The sequence below is a fragment of the Xenia sp. Carnegie-2017 genome, unplaced genomic scaffold (genome assembly GCF_021976095.1).
Source record: "Xenia sp. Carnegie-2017 unplaced genomic scaffold, XeniaSp_v1 HiC_scaffold_3, whole genome shotgun sequence".
Lineage (NCBI taxonomy): Eukaryota > Metazoa > Cnidaria > Anthozoa > Malacalcyonacea > Xeniidae > Xenia > Xenia sp. Carnegie-2017.
In genome coordinates, this window is record NW_025813493.1 from 4,436,534 (window position 1) to 4,452,396 (window position 15,863).

Here is a 15,863-nt window from a genome sequence, read left to right on the forward strand (position 1 = left end):
TTAGGATTGTAGGTACTTGGTACGCAGTTTTATACAACAGAAATGTACGTTATTTTTAAGTGAAAATTGGAGGCGGAAGTTGGCGCCATTTGCATATGTTTTAATCGGACGTACTTTTCTATACATTGGCCACCACATTGTGGCGTTTTAAATGCTTTACAGACAAGTCTCTCTTTACATTTGACAAATTTGGTCTGTTTCAGTGATGTTTTCATAGAATGAATTTTGTGCAGCACATCATGTTGTGGAAATGTTTGAACAGTACTGGAACAGTACTAATAAAAGCAGTTTCCTAGAAATTTTTTTGTTGTTATAGATAATAAATAAGTGCATGGTTAATATTATAGTAAAAATTGATTAGTTAAAAAAAAGAAAGGTACCATTAACCTGAACTTATACGTTTAAGCTAAGGTAGCGGAAGTCCAAGTCATTTCCGCGGAAGCCAATGTGTGGAAATGGCCGTCTACATTCTTAAGTTTCTCTCATAAACAGAAACGTCTTTGCCTTTATTTCTTAAAAAAGCTAGATTAGTTTCAGAGTTGAACATTTTATTTTGAGGATCAATTTCCCTTATAGAGGATCAATTCCCCTTAGTTAAAAGGAGTGTGTGAGCGTGTTATATCAATGTTAACAATAACACAATGAACATGATATTATCAATATACATGACATGTAGTACTTGATAATGACATGTAGTACTTGTCGAAATGTTCAAATAAAAATATTTGCGTTTTAAGGAAGAGTCAATTGTTATGTGTTTTGTCAAAATACTCTTTGGCTGTCGTAATGTTTGTAGTTCTACTGATGATAAAACGAATATTTTATTCACAGTACTTGCAGAAATTATGAAAAACGTTACACATTATAAACTGCTACATTTTTGTGTATAATTGTGCAATTTTTACAATGACAAATCATGTACAAAAAGTGCGAGTGTACAATAACACCACTGATTAATGACTTATAATAGTATAATAATTTAATGTTGTTTAAATGTTCAAATTATTTGTTCTTCACTAAGTTAGAGAATGGGTGCAGTTGACAGAAAAAAACATTTCTACGTAGGGGCGAAACGAGACTACAAGAATCAAATTAATTTATATGTTAATATCTGCATCCTCCAGTCACTTTACTAATGTTTCATTAAGACAACGCTTACGATTTATAATTAGACATGCATGCGATGTTCGTATAAAACTGAGCCTGCGATATTCGTATAGAACTGAGCCTGCGATATTCAGAAAACCCGAACTTGCGATGTTCATATTACACTTTTGTTGTCGTTTGAAAATTAGTAAGGATAGGTTCGTTTTTGTTTGTGCTTTCTTCGACTCGTATCGGTGGTGATTTCTTCTGTGTTGCTTTTTTACTTGTTTCTTTGGCCCCGATTGGTTTACATTCTTCATCTCCAAAAAAAAAATATGAACAATAATCAAATTTGGATGAGTAAATGGTGTGCTCCCAAAAATCTAGTGGTTGATTATACCCGAGGCATTTTTGATGTGCATTTGCATTGTAGAAGTAAAAGAACGGGCTGGCTTCGCCAAGAAGAGCAACCTATCTAAAGTTTGAACAATTATGTTACACGATTTCAATAACTTTTATGACATACCAGATTTAGAATTGTTCTCGTCATCCCATTCGTCAATAATTATTCCGTCGACTTTATCACGTGACGATACCACAGTGGTGGATTTTTCACGACCGTACAGCAATATAAGCACACCAAATATGATAAATGCACTAACTGAAGGAATAAATGCCATCCCTTTTAAAGCAAGAGAATAATTAAAATATTTCGAGTTCATTCTTTTATCATCTTCACCAAAAGTTCGATTCGTCATTGGATTGATGTTGTTCCATCGCCATTCGTAAGAAAGTGTGGTTTTATTAGCATATTTCACCCAAGTCGTATTCTCCACAGTGTATATATAACCATTGGTATCCGTGTATTGTCCAAAAGTATATGGATCGTAAAATATTTGATTTTTCCACATATTCAGATCTAAGATCATGACAATGAATATGATGCCATAGTTAAACCATTTACCGGTCACGTGGATAGCCCAATTTTCTTTGTTAAGACAACGTGGTGGCGTGATGTGAAACGATGAAGTGTCTACACCTGGTAATTTGATGTCAAAATCTGACTGAAAATGAGGAAAATCCCAATCCTAGGCAAGAGCATTGGAATGATTTCAGAATTTAAGACAAAACGTTGTCTACCGCCTGAGAGATTCGGGTAGAAAAAAATGTAGAAGTCTCTAAAGAGCCCAAGATTGCGTTTCTATTCTGAACGACGTAAATGGTAAATAACATTTATTCGCAAAGGAAACAGTCTTATCAGTTTGTGCAGCCAAATTCAAAAATGGCGGTATAGTAAACAAAGAAAAAATAATCAAAACTTTGCGATTTATGGTGCAATATAATGTTTGTTGCCCCAATTACGAATATCCTTGCATTTAAGATGCCTCTAACATTTGAACGCAGCCAAGCAAAATCAACATTTCTTTTGATTCATGGCTGAAATCATTAAAGAAAGAGGCTAACAGTTCTGCACGCGTTTCATAATATTATTGGGATTGTTTTTTGCTTGTAGATGTTCAAAATATGAATCATAACCTGTTTGAGTAATCAATTCATTGTGAAGATGTGAATGATTGTATAATTTCCAGTGACGAAAAGATACATATTGCAGTTTCAACTAAAAATTTAAAATTTTTACACTACGTAGATACTGTAACGCATCAAATGACTCGCACTCTCCATTTTTGCCAGCTTATAAGAAACACTGAGCATATATCAATAATTTGCGCCGACCAATTACAAATCAACATCGTACAAACCTGCATTACAATCAGCAAGTCCATAACAAGAATGGCCGAAGCGAGAAACGCGCGCGAAAGTTCGTTGGAGGACACGAAGTCACGATTAAGTCGATCCCAATTGATATAATCAGTCGTTATAGCAGTGGCGACGATAATTGTGGCCACAATCCATACAGTCCAGAATGCAATAATTCGATGCCACTTACGGCGCCATATTTTTCTCAGTCGTTTTGCCCAAGTTTTATATAACTTTTCCTGTTGAAAAACAAACAAAAATTCCAATTGCTGTCGCGAGAACTTTGAAAATGTCGTGAAAGTGTGGATGAAGTCAAACACACAGGAATAAGACAAAGTGTACAAACAGGGCTCGTACTGGCTCCAAATTAGGGGCCTTGCTTTTTCAATTGATAGGGGCTCAGGAACTAACAACACAAAATTTGGAAATTTAGACTTCAGAATCTCGAGATTTCAGAGCCGTAACCAACTGAGTAAATCAGTTTGATAATATGAAAAAGAGAGAGAAGTGTTTCCATTCTTGCAAGCTGACCTAAAGTACTTCCATACATATTCTGAGTCTTTTTTTTCTTTTGAACATTGTCTATTTAATGCAGGCTTTATAAATATCTGTGACTTTTTAATTCCATATATTGGACAGGTTTCTGTAATGAGGGGCCTACTATATTTTGATTTACCAGTATATAAGCCGTAGTGTCATATGGCACAATGGTATAATGGCACAAATGCGAGTCCTGAAGCACTCAACCCAGAGTTCACGGCCAAAACTCGCTGACAAAAACCTTCTTTAATGTATTACATATATATCAAGGAAATAAATTAGCCCTACCTGTAGCATCATATCTGTTACCATCCATGCAGTAACAAAATCACCGGTCCAAGTTCCAAGGGCAGCAAATTTCATGAAGTTTGAATTTGATTGACCGAAAAAACTTGACAGCTTATATCGACCCAAATTAGATCCAAGGCTCAGTACACCGTTAAAAATATAAGAGAAAACAAACAACGAAAGGATTGTGGTCAAGAACATTATCATCCATGAGCCTTGATCATCCTGGAACATGCGCAGTTTGAGAAATCTCCATAGAAAACGCTTGTGGATTATAAACTTCCCAATCAACATGCCAGTTATTACACCACATAAGAAAAAGAAGAGTTTCAGCACAAACCATCCTCTAGGTGGATATCTAAAAATCACACAATATTGCAGAAATAATAACAAAACGTTGGATATCAAAATCATAGCTACTAAGGGGCTATTTGAGCCCTACGGAAAGGGCTAGCCCTCTCTGTAGGGCTGTATTTTACCTCCTTAATTTTACATGCAAATTCTAACCCTACATCAAGAGTTCTGTTTGAACGGCGAATTTCGGCGCTAGAATACAAAATAGCTGAAAACAAACCAATATAGTTGTCGCCTTTCGATTTTTTACGCTTTCTTAGTTTGTTTGCTCCCGTTGATGTCTTTTGTTGTCGCCATTGCTGAAAAGCTATGCCTTATCGCATGCAAATGAGATACCGAATGCGTTAGGATGGGAAATTACCAGCTCTACATGGCGAGATCTTGGGTAAACAATAGCGAGATCTCGGCTGGTAGAGCTGGCCCTCCTCTCATGTAAACGAAAAGTGATTTTATATGGAATTTTAATAACACGCGAGATCTCGCTTGTTAGGGCCAGCACTCCCTGTTGGGCAAATGTAAACAGCCCCTAAGTGTAGCCAGAAAGCATACGTAGAATAGTGATGAGCATGACAACTATAGTGATGAGGAAGATGAAAAGGCATGACCGAAAACATAGTGGTGGAAAATAAAAAGGAAAGTGTAGTTTGTAATTTTTAGAGGAGAGCGAAGACAGGCTATACGTAGGTGATCACGATGTGCTTCCACATGGCTGGACTACTGCATTGAATGCGATAGGGAGACAGGTTGAAAAGTACGTACTTGGTGTTTCTTCTTGAAAGATCGTAAATAAAGATACCTACGTTGTGGAAGATCAGTGAAAAAAAGAAACTCCCGTTAAAAAACAGGAGTAAAGGAAGATATACTACAAGATTTGTAGTGGTGCATCTTCAAGTGGCAAAAGCTAAAACAAAGATCATAAAATGACTTGTACAGTATGATACGTTGCATGGTGAGAAGGCAGTAGCGCTGCTAGCGCAATAATTGAGGGGGCAAATATTCATAAATTAATGTCATAATCCGCTGAACAACAGTACATTTCAAAGGAGCTTAATATGGCATATACTGCATCTATGAATATTGCCTATGTCCCAAATTATGGTTCTGGCAGTGATAGGGTTTTATGTAAGGAAAAAGTACTGCAGTTGCATTATTTTCTTTGAGGTTTCTCATTGAGAACTACAGAGCTTTTAAAGGGGAGCTTAGTTATGTCTTTGTTGGTTTAGAAAAACCATATGACTGGGCCCTAAGAGAGGAAGTATGGTATTGTATGATGGAATCATGGAGTATGACAGGATATCTATGAATGTATAAAAGGTGTAAAACAGTGGTATAGTATTATATTATTCTGATTAATTTGTACTCAGAAAAAAATATTAAAATCTGCTAAAGAGGTTATAAATATTAATTCAAATGTTTTGCCAACATTTGAATCAATGTTTAGAAAAGACATGAAATTTTCATTATCACAAATTGTCAACTTCTCAACTGCAGAGATCAAATAACATTGAGCAATGTGCTTTGTACAATTTGCACATCATCTTGGCTGGGACTTAGAAAATTTAAAATTATATTTTGAAATGAGCATGTTTTTGCTACCATTTCAAACCACCTTATCATGTTATTCTCAAGTTTTCCATCAACTATTTCTAAACCAGCTCAAATGGCTTGTATACTATTGACACAGGTCATTCTGTCAACTACATAAAAAATTACTTACCTAAAGATTAAAAAGCCAACATCATTTCCCACAACAGGTAATTCAGCTTCAACTACACTGTGTGATACAGGATCCTCTGCATATATCAGGAAATTGAGAAAGACAATAACATAAGCAATAATCAGTCGGCAGTAGGGATGCTGGAAATAGTATCGATTATTCTTCTTCTGCACACGGTACTTCTTTTTCGGTTCAGGATGTTTCTGAATAAAAAGGAAATGGTTGTTCGCTAAATGGTGAAAAAGAATGGTGAAAGTTGTAAAATAACACCTACAAATTTCAAATACAAATTGCTGATGCTGTTTATTACAAATTTCAAGCATGAAATTTATTTCAATTGCATTTATGCTTCCTTGGGGATTAATTTTTCCTGCATCAAACTAATTTTACATGTTGGCTGATTTCAAAAATGCGCAGTTGTTTGAAATACACTGAAACAAAAATGAGTAGAATCTAATGAAAATGAAAGAAGACAACTAAATGCATTTGTGTTGAATTATAACTTTCAGAAAACTTAATTTCTTAATAGTTATATCCAAAAACAACATTTTGACAGAGTGGACTTTTAGATTCATGATTGATTGAAAAATAAACCTTTAAAAAATTACAGTTCTAACCTCTTCCTTTTCAAGTTCAACGTTCTCGAATCTTTCAAATTCACCCGTTTGATCATTAGAGTTTTTCATTTCGTCAGATTTTGATGTATTTCGGTCTAACATTCGATCTAATGTTCCTGAAGGAGAATCCGAAGCAACAATAGCGTTTCTACCAGGTGTACGTGTAGATTCCTCGTCTATATTTGCCAAAATATTTGCCAAAATATTGGTCTGGGAAGAAAATTGCTCGTTGGCATTTGCGAGTGAAAGGTTTGTTGTTTCGAGTGCACTAGAACCCTCCATAGAAAAGAAAAACTCTGAATAAAGAGTTTCTTTGTTTTGTCAAGTTTGCAATCGTAACAAATGAAGCAAATGTCAATTAATTAGAATCAAAATAGAAACACGCTGTGAATGAAACAAAGCGAGGAATGATGATTGTTAAAATTGAAAATTACGTAGTTTGCCCACCCTGAAAACGTTGATAAGTTAAAGATCAAACCACATTTGATACACATCAGGATTTAGGAATGAAAATCTACTACAATTTTCGTTCATGCTTATATTCGATCAGAGTTTGATAAAGTCAACGCAAAAATTGAAAAGACAACACAAAAAAAGGAAGAAAACGGAGGGTTGAAATCATGAGAAAAGTTGTTATTGTTTGTGTCAATGGGACAAATGACCACCTGATGGATATGATCCAGTGTAATGACGCCAAGGCGCGAAACTTTATAAGATTATTCAACTACATAATGAAAGTCATGTTAAAACCACGAGAAGTTAAACTTGAATCCTAACTTCATTAGTATTTTCTCTGATAGCATATTTTTTAATTTTGTAAATATGCATTAAAATGACCTCTAAGCGAAAATCTAAAAGGTAAGAATTTTAAAATTTGTCACTTGATTCAAATTTGTACTATCACTACTTTGACGTATGTGTGAAACATGATTTACTGTTGGTTGACAATATTGGTGATTAATAAAGCAGGGACGATTTTCATATTAGAATTTATTATTTTCATTACCTATTATGTTTTATTTTTTAGATGTTGATCGTCCAGCTTTGTGCACTCCTGAAAAGAATTCTTGGTGTTGGTGTGTTACTTGACTCTGATGATCAAAGGATGTCAAAATATCAATCATTTACAACACCAACAGTCGTTTTCAGGACTGCTCTAACCTAGAAGATCTACATCTACAAGCAATTAGCTTTACTCATGTTTTATTTTTCACCATCATCTCCTGTAGGAAAGGGAGAAAAAATGTTAATTATACTGATATGAGCTCCAATTGTGAAAGTGATGGTAATGTATTGTACATATGGTAATCTCATAGCTACGTAGCTATTAATGAAAATTATAATTGCTCTGTTTTACAGTAAAGTATGTGGTTATACACTCTGGTTTACATAGTTAGGAGAAGGGTACAATTTATATTATATCAGTTTACATGTACCTACATAGACCCTGTTCAAAAAAATACTGATGCAACAAATGTGAATGTTGTCCCCACAATTATTTACTGGCTGCATGATTGATCTAGTGCACTATTAAACATTTTACATTGTTTTATTGTGAAAAAGTTGAGATTATTAATTTGGTAGATATGCAATAAATATATATGGGGATCCATACTTTACTTCCTTTTCAATGTCATGCCTGTATGTTCTGAAGATTTCTCTTGTTTTAAATTGCTAAGTTTTTGTATTTATGACTTCATGATATGTTTTAGATGATTTTGAAGTTGATTTTGAACCACAAACAAAGAAGGCGAAGCATAAAGAGAAGGAAATGAACAAAGAGAAGAAAGGCGAGAGAAGGTGTGACCCAAAAATAGATTTTTAATTTTGGCTAAAGGGCATCATGCTGTTTTACACAGATATTGTAGTAGATCCCTAATCCTTTATAAGCCTTTATTTTGACTTGTGTAATCCAATGTACACACTAATTTCTTCAATGTGTGATACAACAACGTCATGAGATTTTATTTCTATTGTAAGGCCTTCCGTCCGTGAAAAGTTGTACCAAAGAGATATAGAAAAGGCAATTGAAATGTCGTTAATAAGTACACCTTGTGACAGAAAGGATAATGATGTTGGACAAAATGAAAGCAGTCTTATCAAAATAAACATTGAAAGTATTGGTATGTAAAGATATAAATAAAACTGTGAAAATTTGGAAAGTGATTACATCATGAAAGAGGAAAATAGGTTGGGAGGCTGCCCTAATCTACGCAGTAATGAAGTAAATCTAATTCAAACAATGATTTTAGAATTTTTAAAGTTTTTCATTGTTAAGCATTATATAATGCTGTCTTACATTAACCTCAAATTCACATTTTTAGTAAGACTCTTTTTCCCCATCACAAAGCCCTTAATTTTAAACTCATAATGTTTACAGAGTAATCAGTCAAAAGCACAAGTTTTGAAAATGACAACTTTGTTATACTGACCTAAATGAGGACAGAGAAGGATTTTCTCAGAGTTTTATAAACTAGTCACCACTCTTAGTGGTCTGAACTTAACTGTTGAATTTAGGCACATAGTAGCATATATCCATCAATCACAGTTATAAGTGGATAGCCTTAAAATTAGGAGTGTTTAAAAGTGCGGACATATGAAGGTGTGTATGGATGAAGGTGTGTATGTATAAGGGTGGGTATTTATAAAGTTAAGGATGTATCAAGTTGTGGATGCATGAAGGTTTGGATGTATGATGGTGGGGATGTATGAAGGTAGGGTGGGGATACATAAAGGTGGAGTGGGGATTTATGAAGGTGGTGATGTATGGATGAAGATAGTGATGTACATATGAAGATAGTGATGTACCTATGAAGATAGTGATGTGTTGCATGTAGTACTACTTTTAATGGTGTGATGAACTTTCTAATTGACTTTTTGCATGGTATTGTAGTGTGTGATTCAAAATGAAAATACATGATCATTATTATGTAAGATGCAGTACCATGTACATATAATGCTGATTGCTCTCTTACTCATATAATCTAATTAAGATGATGATGCACGCGACACCTGCGATGCACGTGACACCTGCGATAAGAGTAGTGCTAAAGTGAACAAGATTCATGACAATGATGTCGAAAGTGATTCCAATGAAGAAAAAATTGTGAACCTGAAGAAAGGCAAGAAAATGTCTGGTGGGAGTCATATGTTTTCCGGTAGGCTTTATTTTGTATTTATAAAATTGTCATTGATTTCAAGTGTCCTATTTGCATATAATGAAATAACCAAAATGCAGTTGGCATGATTATACAATCAAAATATCAAAACAGTTTGATACATACGTAATTGCATTTGCTCGCAGCTTGTCTTTCGTGTTGTTCTTATTAGTTTTTCTTCTGGCGAGTGCTTATAATAACAAATTTTTGATACACATTTGTTTTAAAAAGAGTCATCCGACTACAAATGCACCCCTGTTGTTGGTACAAAGGAGAAAAAGTCATCACCTATAAATTCTTCGAAAGAGAACGTTAAGCATTTGAAAGATGAAGGGAAAATTTCCACATTTTCTTGCGTTGGTACAAAGGAGAAAAAGTCATCTCCTACAAATTCTACCAAAGAGAACGTTAAACATTTGAAAGATGAAGGGAAAATTTCCACATTTTCTTGCGTTGGTACAAAGGAGAAAAAGTCATCACCTGTAAATTCTTCTAAAGAGAGCGTTAAGCATATGAAAAATGAGGGGACAATCTCAACATTTTCTTCACCTAAACTGTTTACAAACAAAACCAGCGGTTCTTTTTTTCTTGGCGGTGTTAAAATTAAGAATCCAGGTCCGCCATTACGTGTAGGGCTATCAAGAAACCATAAAGTAAAACCGCTTCACAATAACGTTACGCTTTCTCAATAACAACTTACTTACACCAAAATATTTTATCTCTGTTTTGATAAAATATGTGAAATGAGTTGTAGGTGATTTGTAAATATTTCAATGTATAATAAACATTGTAATTATACACTAAAAAAAACCTCAAAACATGTCGTTATGGCCAATTGCTGGAGAGTGTAAAGTCAATCTATGAAAACCACCAACTAAAAAGTATTTGGTAAGCCTTCCTCCAGCCATGCTATATACCTATGAAGGATTTTAGGCTGTCACGTGATAATTTCCCCAAGCAATGTGGATACTCTCCCGCTGTTCATTCTTGGGATTTTAGCTTTGGACCATAGTTTCTACAGTTCTTACTCGCTACATAGTCATTGACATTTCTTTAGCTGTAACCCACTTCACTAGCTAGTTCGCTTTTGGAGTAGCATTGATCTTTCGACCTTACCAATACCATTCCACGACATTCAACATTGATTCTTGGCTTTGGGCGTGTAATTCAGTAATTTGTCTAGATTTCTCTTATCCGCTGAATAAATTTTCTTTCACTAAGTGCTGTTGGAATGAAGTTCGACTATATATGTCTTAAAGTGAATGGTTTGAACCCGGGAACTCTGAAGATGACTACCGCTAAGGTTGTCGAAACGTCAGTCAACATCAACACGAACAGTCCTTCTAAGGACTTTATTGTCATGGGCGATCTACATCTACAAACATATATATACGTCAAATGTCATTTGTGACTGTTGTAGGACATCTGATCGTGGTTAAATATCATTAACAACAAAATGTAAATTTGTATTATAAGCTATGACGTCTTCCTATATAAAAAAAGAAAATTAAGCAGTTCTTTTTGACAGTTGAATGGTGAAATTATACGGTCTATTATAAGTTGTAAGGGAGAGAAAGTCGTTTGAAACTTGGTTTTTGGCTTGCGCTTGTAGACAACCATTGACATTTGCATATTTAAATTATTGGTTCTCTCTTGCACATTAAATCTCAAGAGTATATAACTTCTACGCAAATGCCCTCAAGAGCGTTAACTGTACCTCATAAAAATGTTTCTACTTTTTTCAAACTTATTTCTGATTCCTTTTTGTATACAATACGTAATACAATTATATGGCTTTCAATACTGGCTCCTTAAACTTATCCATACTAAATTCCATCACCATTGTCTCTTAAATGATTTAAAAGTGGCAGGTTTGCATGTCTATCCTACTATTTAAAACTTTTGCCATTAACCTTAAATGATGCCCAAGTACTGACATGCAAAAACTGGTATTTGCGTTAGATTTCAATTGCCTCGGTTGCCTGTTTTGACCAAAACTCCCCAGTGATCTGTTTTATAAACGGCAGAAACCTAGGTCCTTTATACGTATGTCGCACGTTAATCTTTCAAACCTGGTCATTAGCAACACAAATCGTTTGTGGTTTTGTTTGGTTTCTATGGTAACCTTGATGTGCGAGTACAAAAAACGCCCTGTTCTTGCACTCAGTTCGTGTCAGCAACGTCTACGAGAAAAATCATTTTGGAATGTCTGCTTCATGTAAATGACGAACTGTGAACATGTTACGATAAAGCATCAGTTCATCACTGCAAGCAAAGCTTTATTTTATACTGGACGGGGTATATTTGCCCTACGCCCTCCATTTTGACACGACATCAATAATATTTTGTTCCAGAAATACTCAATGTTTATAGTTTTGTGTTTTGTATTGTAAACATAAGTCGTAAACCACGTAGCTACTCAGAGGCTGCGCAAGCTCGATAATTGAAGGGGGCAAATATTCATATATGCATGTTCCATTTTGGTAGCTCCTAACAGTCGATTCATTTCAATTAAATTCATGATCAACGTTTAGATATACTAATAGCATGAAAACCTACATTGTCTTGTATTTTTAAGCTTTTGTAAGTTACAAGAAAAATATGCATGTGTGTCTATAAGTTTTCAAAGCTCCTTTGTCGACGCATCCTTGTAAAAATCTCACTTTTGAATAATGTTTTTCCATATCTGTACAACATCATACATTAAGGCATTGTCAATCGTTGAAAAAATGTTTTGGGATAAAGAAACAACAGTCTCAGCCTCAAGGCCAAAATATGTCAAAATGTCATTATACGAAGTTTGCATTCTGTACAGTTCTTGCTCGCTGGGTTAGATTGTCCATCTTCTAAATGTGTTTTTCTCGCGATATGACTCTAGTCAGTCACGTGCTGCTTTCATTGATGAATTCATTGGTCCCTGTCCACCCACGTACGCGACTTTACCTTCTTCGATGGCGTAGAGTCTCTCAGGCAACGCTCCATAGGCCACATTTGCATTATCGTCCATTGTATCTACCATTATTTGACATGGAAAATTGAGTTCTTGTAGCTTTTGAGCGGCTTTGCATCTTTCATATTGATTTCGATGCATTCGTACTTTGATAAAGTTATTCTAAAATGAAGTGAAATTAGCTCCCTTCATGACTTTATCAAGAAATCTTAAGACATGTTTTTCTATACACAAAAGATTGTCAAATAATGAAAGGGACGATTCTTTTTCAAACAACATCTTTGTTTTTGCCTAATGAAAGTATAGTTCAAAAGAAGTTCAGTATTTCTGCCTTTGAAAAAGGTCCCATTTTTATCAGTAAGATAAAAAAGCTATTATTATGTCAGCAGAACATATTGTCTGGCTATATAGCCTACTAAAATGTTATGAGTGTTTGCAAAAGATTTTTACCTGATGAAATTTATATACCGCGTTATTATTATTCTGGTTGTACAAAGAATGTTTTATAAATTACGAAATTGCTGTAGCCGTTTAATTTCTCTTTCATGTTATACTGGAAAAACTATTCTTCATAATGAAGTTTATTGAATTACATAGCTGTAATATAACTCAACGATTTTCATCCACTCAAAATTATGTTGAAGAAATAAAAGAATTTACCTTGAAAGACCATCCATCAATGGGATGTGCTTCTTCAATATATACAACGACAAAATCCACGATATCTGAAAAGTCTTCAGCTAGAACACAAAATTCTTTCAGTTTATTCATAAACACTGGGCAACTACAACTGCCAAAGTACACGACTAATGCTCTCTCAGCCTGAAGTAAATCAAGTAAACGCACACATTTCTTTCCATCGGGTGTTACCAAGGGAATATTTTGTGCCTCCAGTCCGTTTCGCATTTCCTTTGTAATATCGACAACTCTTGATTTCCAAACTGAGTTAAACATTTCCCATCCAAGAAATGTTTCCCAGCAGTTGGTTTTAGGGATATTTAATCCCGTCACTTTTCTCATACCATTCTCGAGCACAAACCCTAAACCTAGTTATTCATAAAAATAATAAGACATTAATCATGATCATTTTGACAGAAAAAAGGAAGAGATGTCATATATTGGTGTGAAAGTTAGTGCACCATTATAAGGCTTTTTTTGTTATGTGAAAGCACGTACTTGTTTATCAAGACAATATGTATGTGATTAGAAAAAAGTTTTATGGTTGATTGGACAACCAGTACAAAGCCCACATTTAAATTTAAGAACAGTCCAAATGCATACAAAAATTTTATGTTGCCTAAAATACGTATGAACTAGCTGTCTAACATAAGATTGTATTACATTTATATCTATATACGAGTGTCTATAATGTATATGCCATTTTAAGCTACGAATTCCGAAATTTTATGTGAACTTGTAAAAGCAATTCGATCTACCGTTACTAGCTTGACCATTGTTCTGCGAGGTCTAAATTTTAGGCCCTCTTTACATAGCTAACAAGCTTTTACTTCTGCTATCTGCATATTTAGTTTATAAAATTTTACATCTGTAAAATTTGTAAATTTTAGTTTGAGCTTATTTGCTTGCATTACAGGAAAAAATGACCAAAGAAACGAATGATTGTTTTGGTTAAGGCGTGACATATAAACAACGTAGGTTTCTCACCTGGAATATAATAAAATATGCTACAAATAGCAAAAATGACTGTTACTTCAACGGTAACCCAACATTTAACTGCGATCCTGTACATGCTTTCACCTTTCATGTCTGTCTTGAGTGACGTTTATGTGACTGGGAAGATTTCGATTCATTCATTTAGTGTATTTGAAAGTTCTTAATTTGCATTTTTATTCTTTTAAAAAGCGTAAAATCAAGGTATAATATTTCCTGTTCTCTGTTTTCATGGGACATTTCAAATGCCAGGAATAACTGAATACACATGAATAACGGACCAACAACCAGAAATTTTCTCTCACAAAAATTTCCATGCCTAATCCTTGAAAGAAAAGTAAAATGTATGCGAGACATGTTTTGAAAATTTCGTGCAAAGAAATCATGTCACAGCAAAATAACATGTAATAAACTTTAATATTCAATGCGAATGACGTAGATACGATAGTGTTAATCACGCTCGTAAATGACCACAATTGTGTTTGATAGTTTCATCCGTGCCAGCAAATGTTTGTAACGATGGAAAACATCAAGGAAGAAAATTCAGAACATTCTTTACGCTATATAGGCATAGACGTTTTAAAGCATGTTTATATTCAATGAATGCAATCGAACTTACCGTAAAAGGACACCCTTGAGACCATGACTTGGTGTTCTTCTGTCGGAGGTGTCCGCTTATGAGATGTTTGTTAATTTTTGCATAATTATAAAAATTTTTTTAAAAATGACTGTTTTTACAATGTTTTGAAATATGATTATATACTTCATAACGACTGAAAAGTCAAACATCTGTACAGTGAAACGTTTGAGTCCATAGACTTTATCAAATAACAAATTCATCATGTATATTGTCATTGCATAGACACAATGCTTAAAGTTCACATGACATGAAACAATTTTCTTTGAGGCACATAAATGCGCAAACCTGGAGAAAAAACTATAGTGGTTCATGAAGAAAAATGAAGGAGACGAAGGAATTTACATGCATTACAAAACAACATCTATTTATATACCGTAATATGTCAATTAGTCGGGATAATTACTAATTTGACTGAAAATAGATCAAGTGCAACCGCTTACAACAGTTTATAATGTTGTTTGAGAAGGCTGTTTTGGTATTCACCTCCGCTAAGGAAAGGTTGTAAATGTGTCTTCACATACAAGAGGCCTTGGCTTTTGAGAAGTGTCTAAGTTTCTTGATTGTATACGCCTTTTTTCATACTGTATCAAAGATAAATATGGTTTTCAATTAGTGTATGGCATATTTATGAATATATCAAAATTTTTTATTCAAGTTGTGTGTTTGCTAGTCAAATTATTTTTGACAGATGCGAATAGAAATATGACATTAAAGTTCAGCCGGTGGAGGTAGTAGGAGAATAGAAGTAAAACATTAGTGATCAAACAGTATAAAGCTAGGACCATGTAGGTAGGAGAATGCGAGCAAAACATAAGAGGTACGACAGGATGAAACTAGGACAGCGAAAGTAGGGAAATATTCATAAAATATTAAAAGTAAGCTCGTCTAAAGATAGGGCAGTAGAGATAGGAGAGCTGAAGAAAGGCATTAGACGCCAGCCCGTATATAGAGCTAGAAAATGTGAACTGTTGTGTAATTACATTTTTCGCCATATACAATGCTTATAGTTTACATGGCATGAAAAAATTTATGTCTACCTTTATCTCTACCTTTTTTTCTACTCTATGTCCCAGTCGTTGGTCCA

The 15,863-nt window shown here is 34.4% G+C and overlaps 3 protein-coding genes across 8 annotated transcripts; 1 reads left to right on the forward strand and 2 right to left on the reverse strand.

Annotated features, from left to right (window-relative positions):
- Positions 1-865: 865 nt before the first annotated feature.
- LOC124454408 (transmembrane protein 117-like) lies at positions 866-6,765 on the reverse strand. The gene is made up of 6 exons (XM_047005215.1): positions 6,361-6,765; positions 5,744-5,946; positions 3,673-4,030; positions 2,847-3,083; positions 1,613-2,174; positions 866-1,406 (listed from the first exon to the last, which is right to left on the reverse strand). The coding sequence occupies exons 1-6, from the start codon at positions 6,640-6,642 to the stop codon at positions 1,267-1,269; spliced, it is 1,782 nt and encodes a 593-aa protein (XP_046861171.1). The 5' UTR covers positions 6,643-6,765; the 3' UTR covers positions 866-1,266.
- On the forward strand, positions 5,046-11,084 carry LOC124454409 (RAD51-associated protein 1-like). Of its 6 annotated transcripts, none has more exons than XM_047005218.1 (6): positions 5,046-5,353; positions 7,590-7,645; positions 8,073-8,160; positions 8,341-8,483; positions 9,354-9,518; positions 9,750-10,353. In XM_047005218.1, exons 2-6 carry the CDS (start codon positions 7,621-7,623, stop codon positions 10,208-10,210), a joined length of 882 nt encoding a protein of 293 aa, XP_046861174.1. In that variant the 5' UTR covers positions 5,046-5,353; positions 7,590-7,620; the 3' UTR covers positions 10,211-10,353. The 6 variants fall into 6 exon arrangements, with proteins under 6 accessions (XP_046861174.1, XP_046861176.1, XP_046861177.1 ...); XM_047005220.1 differs by having other exon boundaries at positions 5,334-5,353; positions 7,590-7,655; XM_047005221.1 differs by lacking the exons at positions 5,046-5,353; positions 9,750-10,353 and adding exons at positions 6,759-7,218; positions 10,740-11,084.
- A 1,312-nt stretch (positions 11,085-12,396) lies between these two features.
- On the reverse strand, positions 12,397-13,422 carry LOC124454939 (type I iodothyronine deiodinase-like). Its single transcript, XM_047005690.1, has 2 exons — positions 13,129-13,422; positions 12,397-12,630 (listed from the first exon to the last, which is right to left on the reverse strand). The coding sequence occupies exons 1-2, from the start codon at positions 13,420-13,422 to the stop codon at positions 12,397-12,399; spliced, it is 528 nt and encodes a 175-aa protein (XP_046861646.1).
- Positions 13,423-15,863: the final 2,441 nt, after the last annotated feature.

What these genes read in the sequence shown, in the direction of transcription:
- LOC124454408 (XM_047005215.1), bottom strand. Translation starts at nt 6,642, where the DNA reads ATGGAGGGTTCTAGTGCACTCGAAACAACAAACCTTTCACTCGCAAAT. An exon ending in GTTGGCTTTTTAATCTTTAG is followed by an intron (nt 4,031 to 5,743) that starts GTAAGTAATTTT and finishes TGTGATTTTTAG; the next exon opens with ATATCCACCTAGAGGATGGT. An exon ending in ACTTGCTGATTGTAATGCAG is followed by an intron (nt 2,175 to 2,846) that starts GTTTGTACGATG and finishes GCTCTTGCCTAG; the next exon opens with GATTGGGATTTTCCTCATTT.
- LOC124454409 (XM_047005216.1), top strand. Translation starts at nt 7,193, where the DNA reads ATGACCTCTAAGCGAAAATCTAAAAG. An exon ending in GAGAAGAAAGGCGAGAGAAG is followed by an intron (nt 8,161 to 8,340) that starts GTGTGACCCAAA and finishes TTCTATTGTAAG; the next exon opens with GCCTTCCGTCCGTGAAAAGT. An exon ending in TGGGAGTCATATGTTTTCCG is followed by an intron (nt 9,519 to 9,749) that starts GTAGGCTTTATT and finishes TGTTTTAAAAAG; the next exon opens with AGTCATCCGACTACAAATGC.
- LOC124454939 (XM_047005690.1), bottom strand. Translation starts at nt 13,422, where the DNA reads ATGTTTAACTCAGTTTGGAAATCAAGAGTTGTCGATATTACAAAGGAA. An exon ending in TTGATGGATGGTCTTTCAAG is followed by an intron (nt 12,631 to 13,128) that starts GTAAATTCTTTT and finishes ACTTCATTTTAG; the next exon opens with AATAACTTTATCAAAGTACG.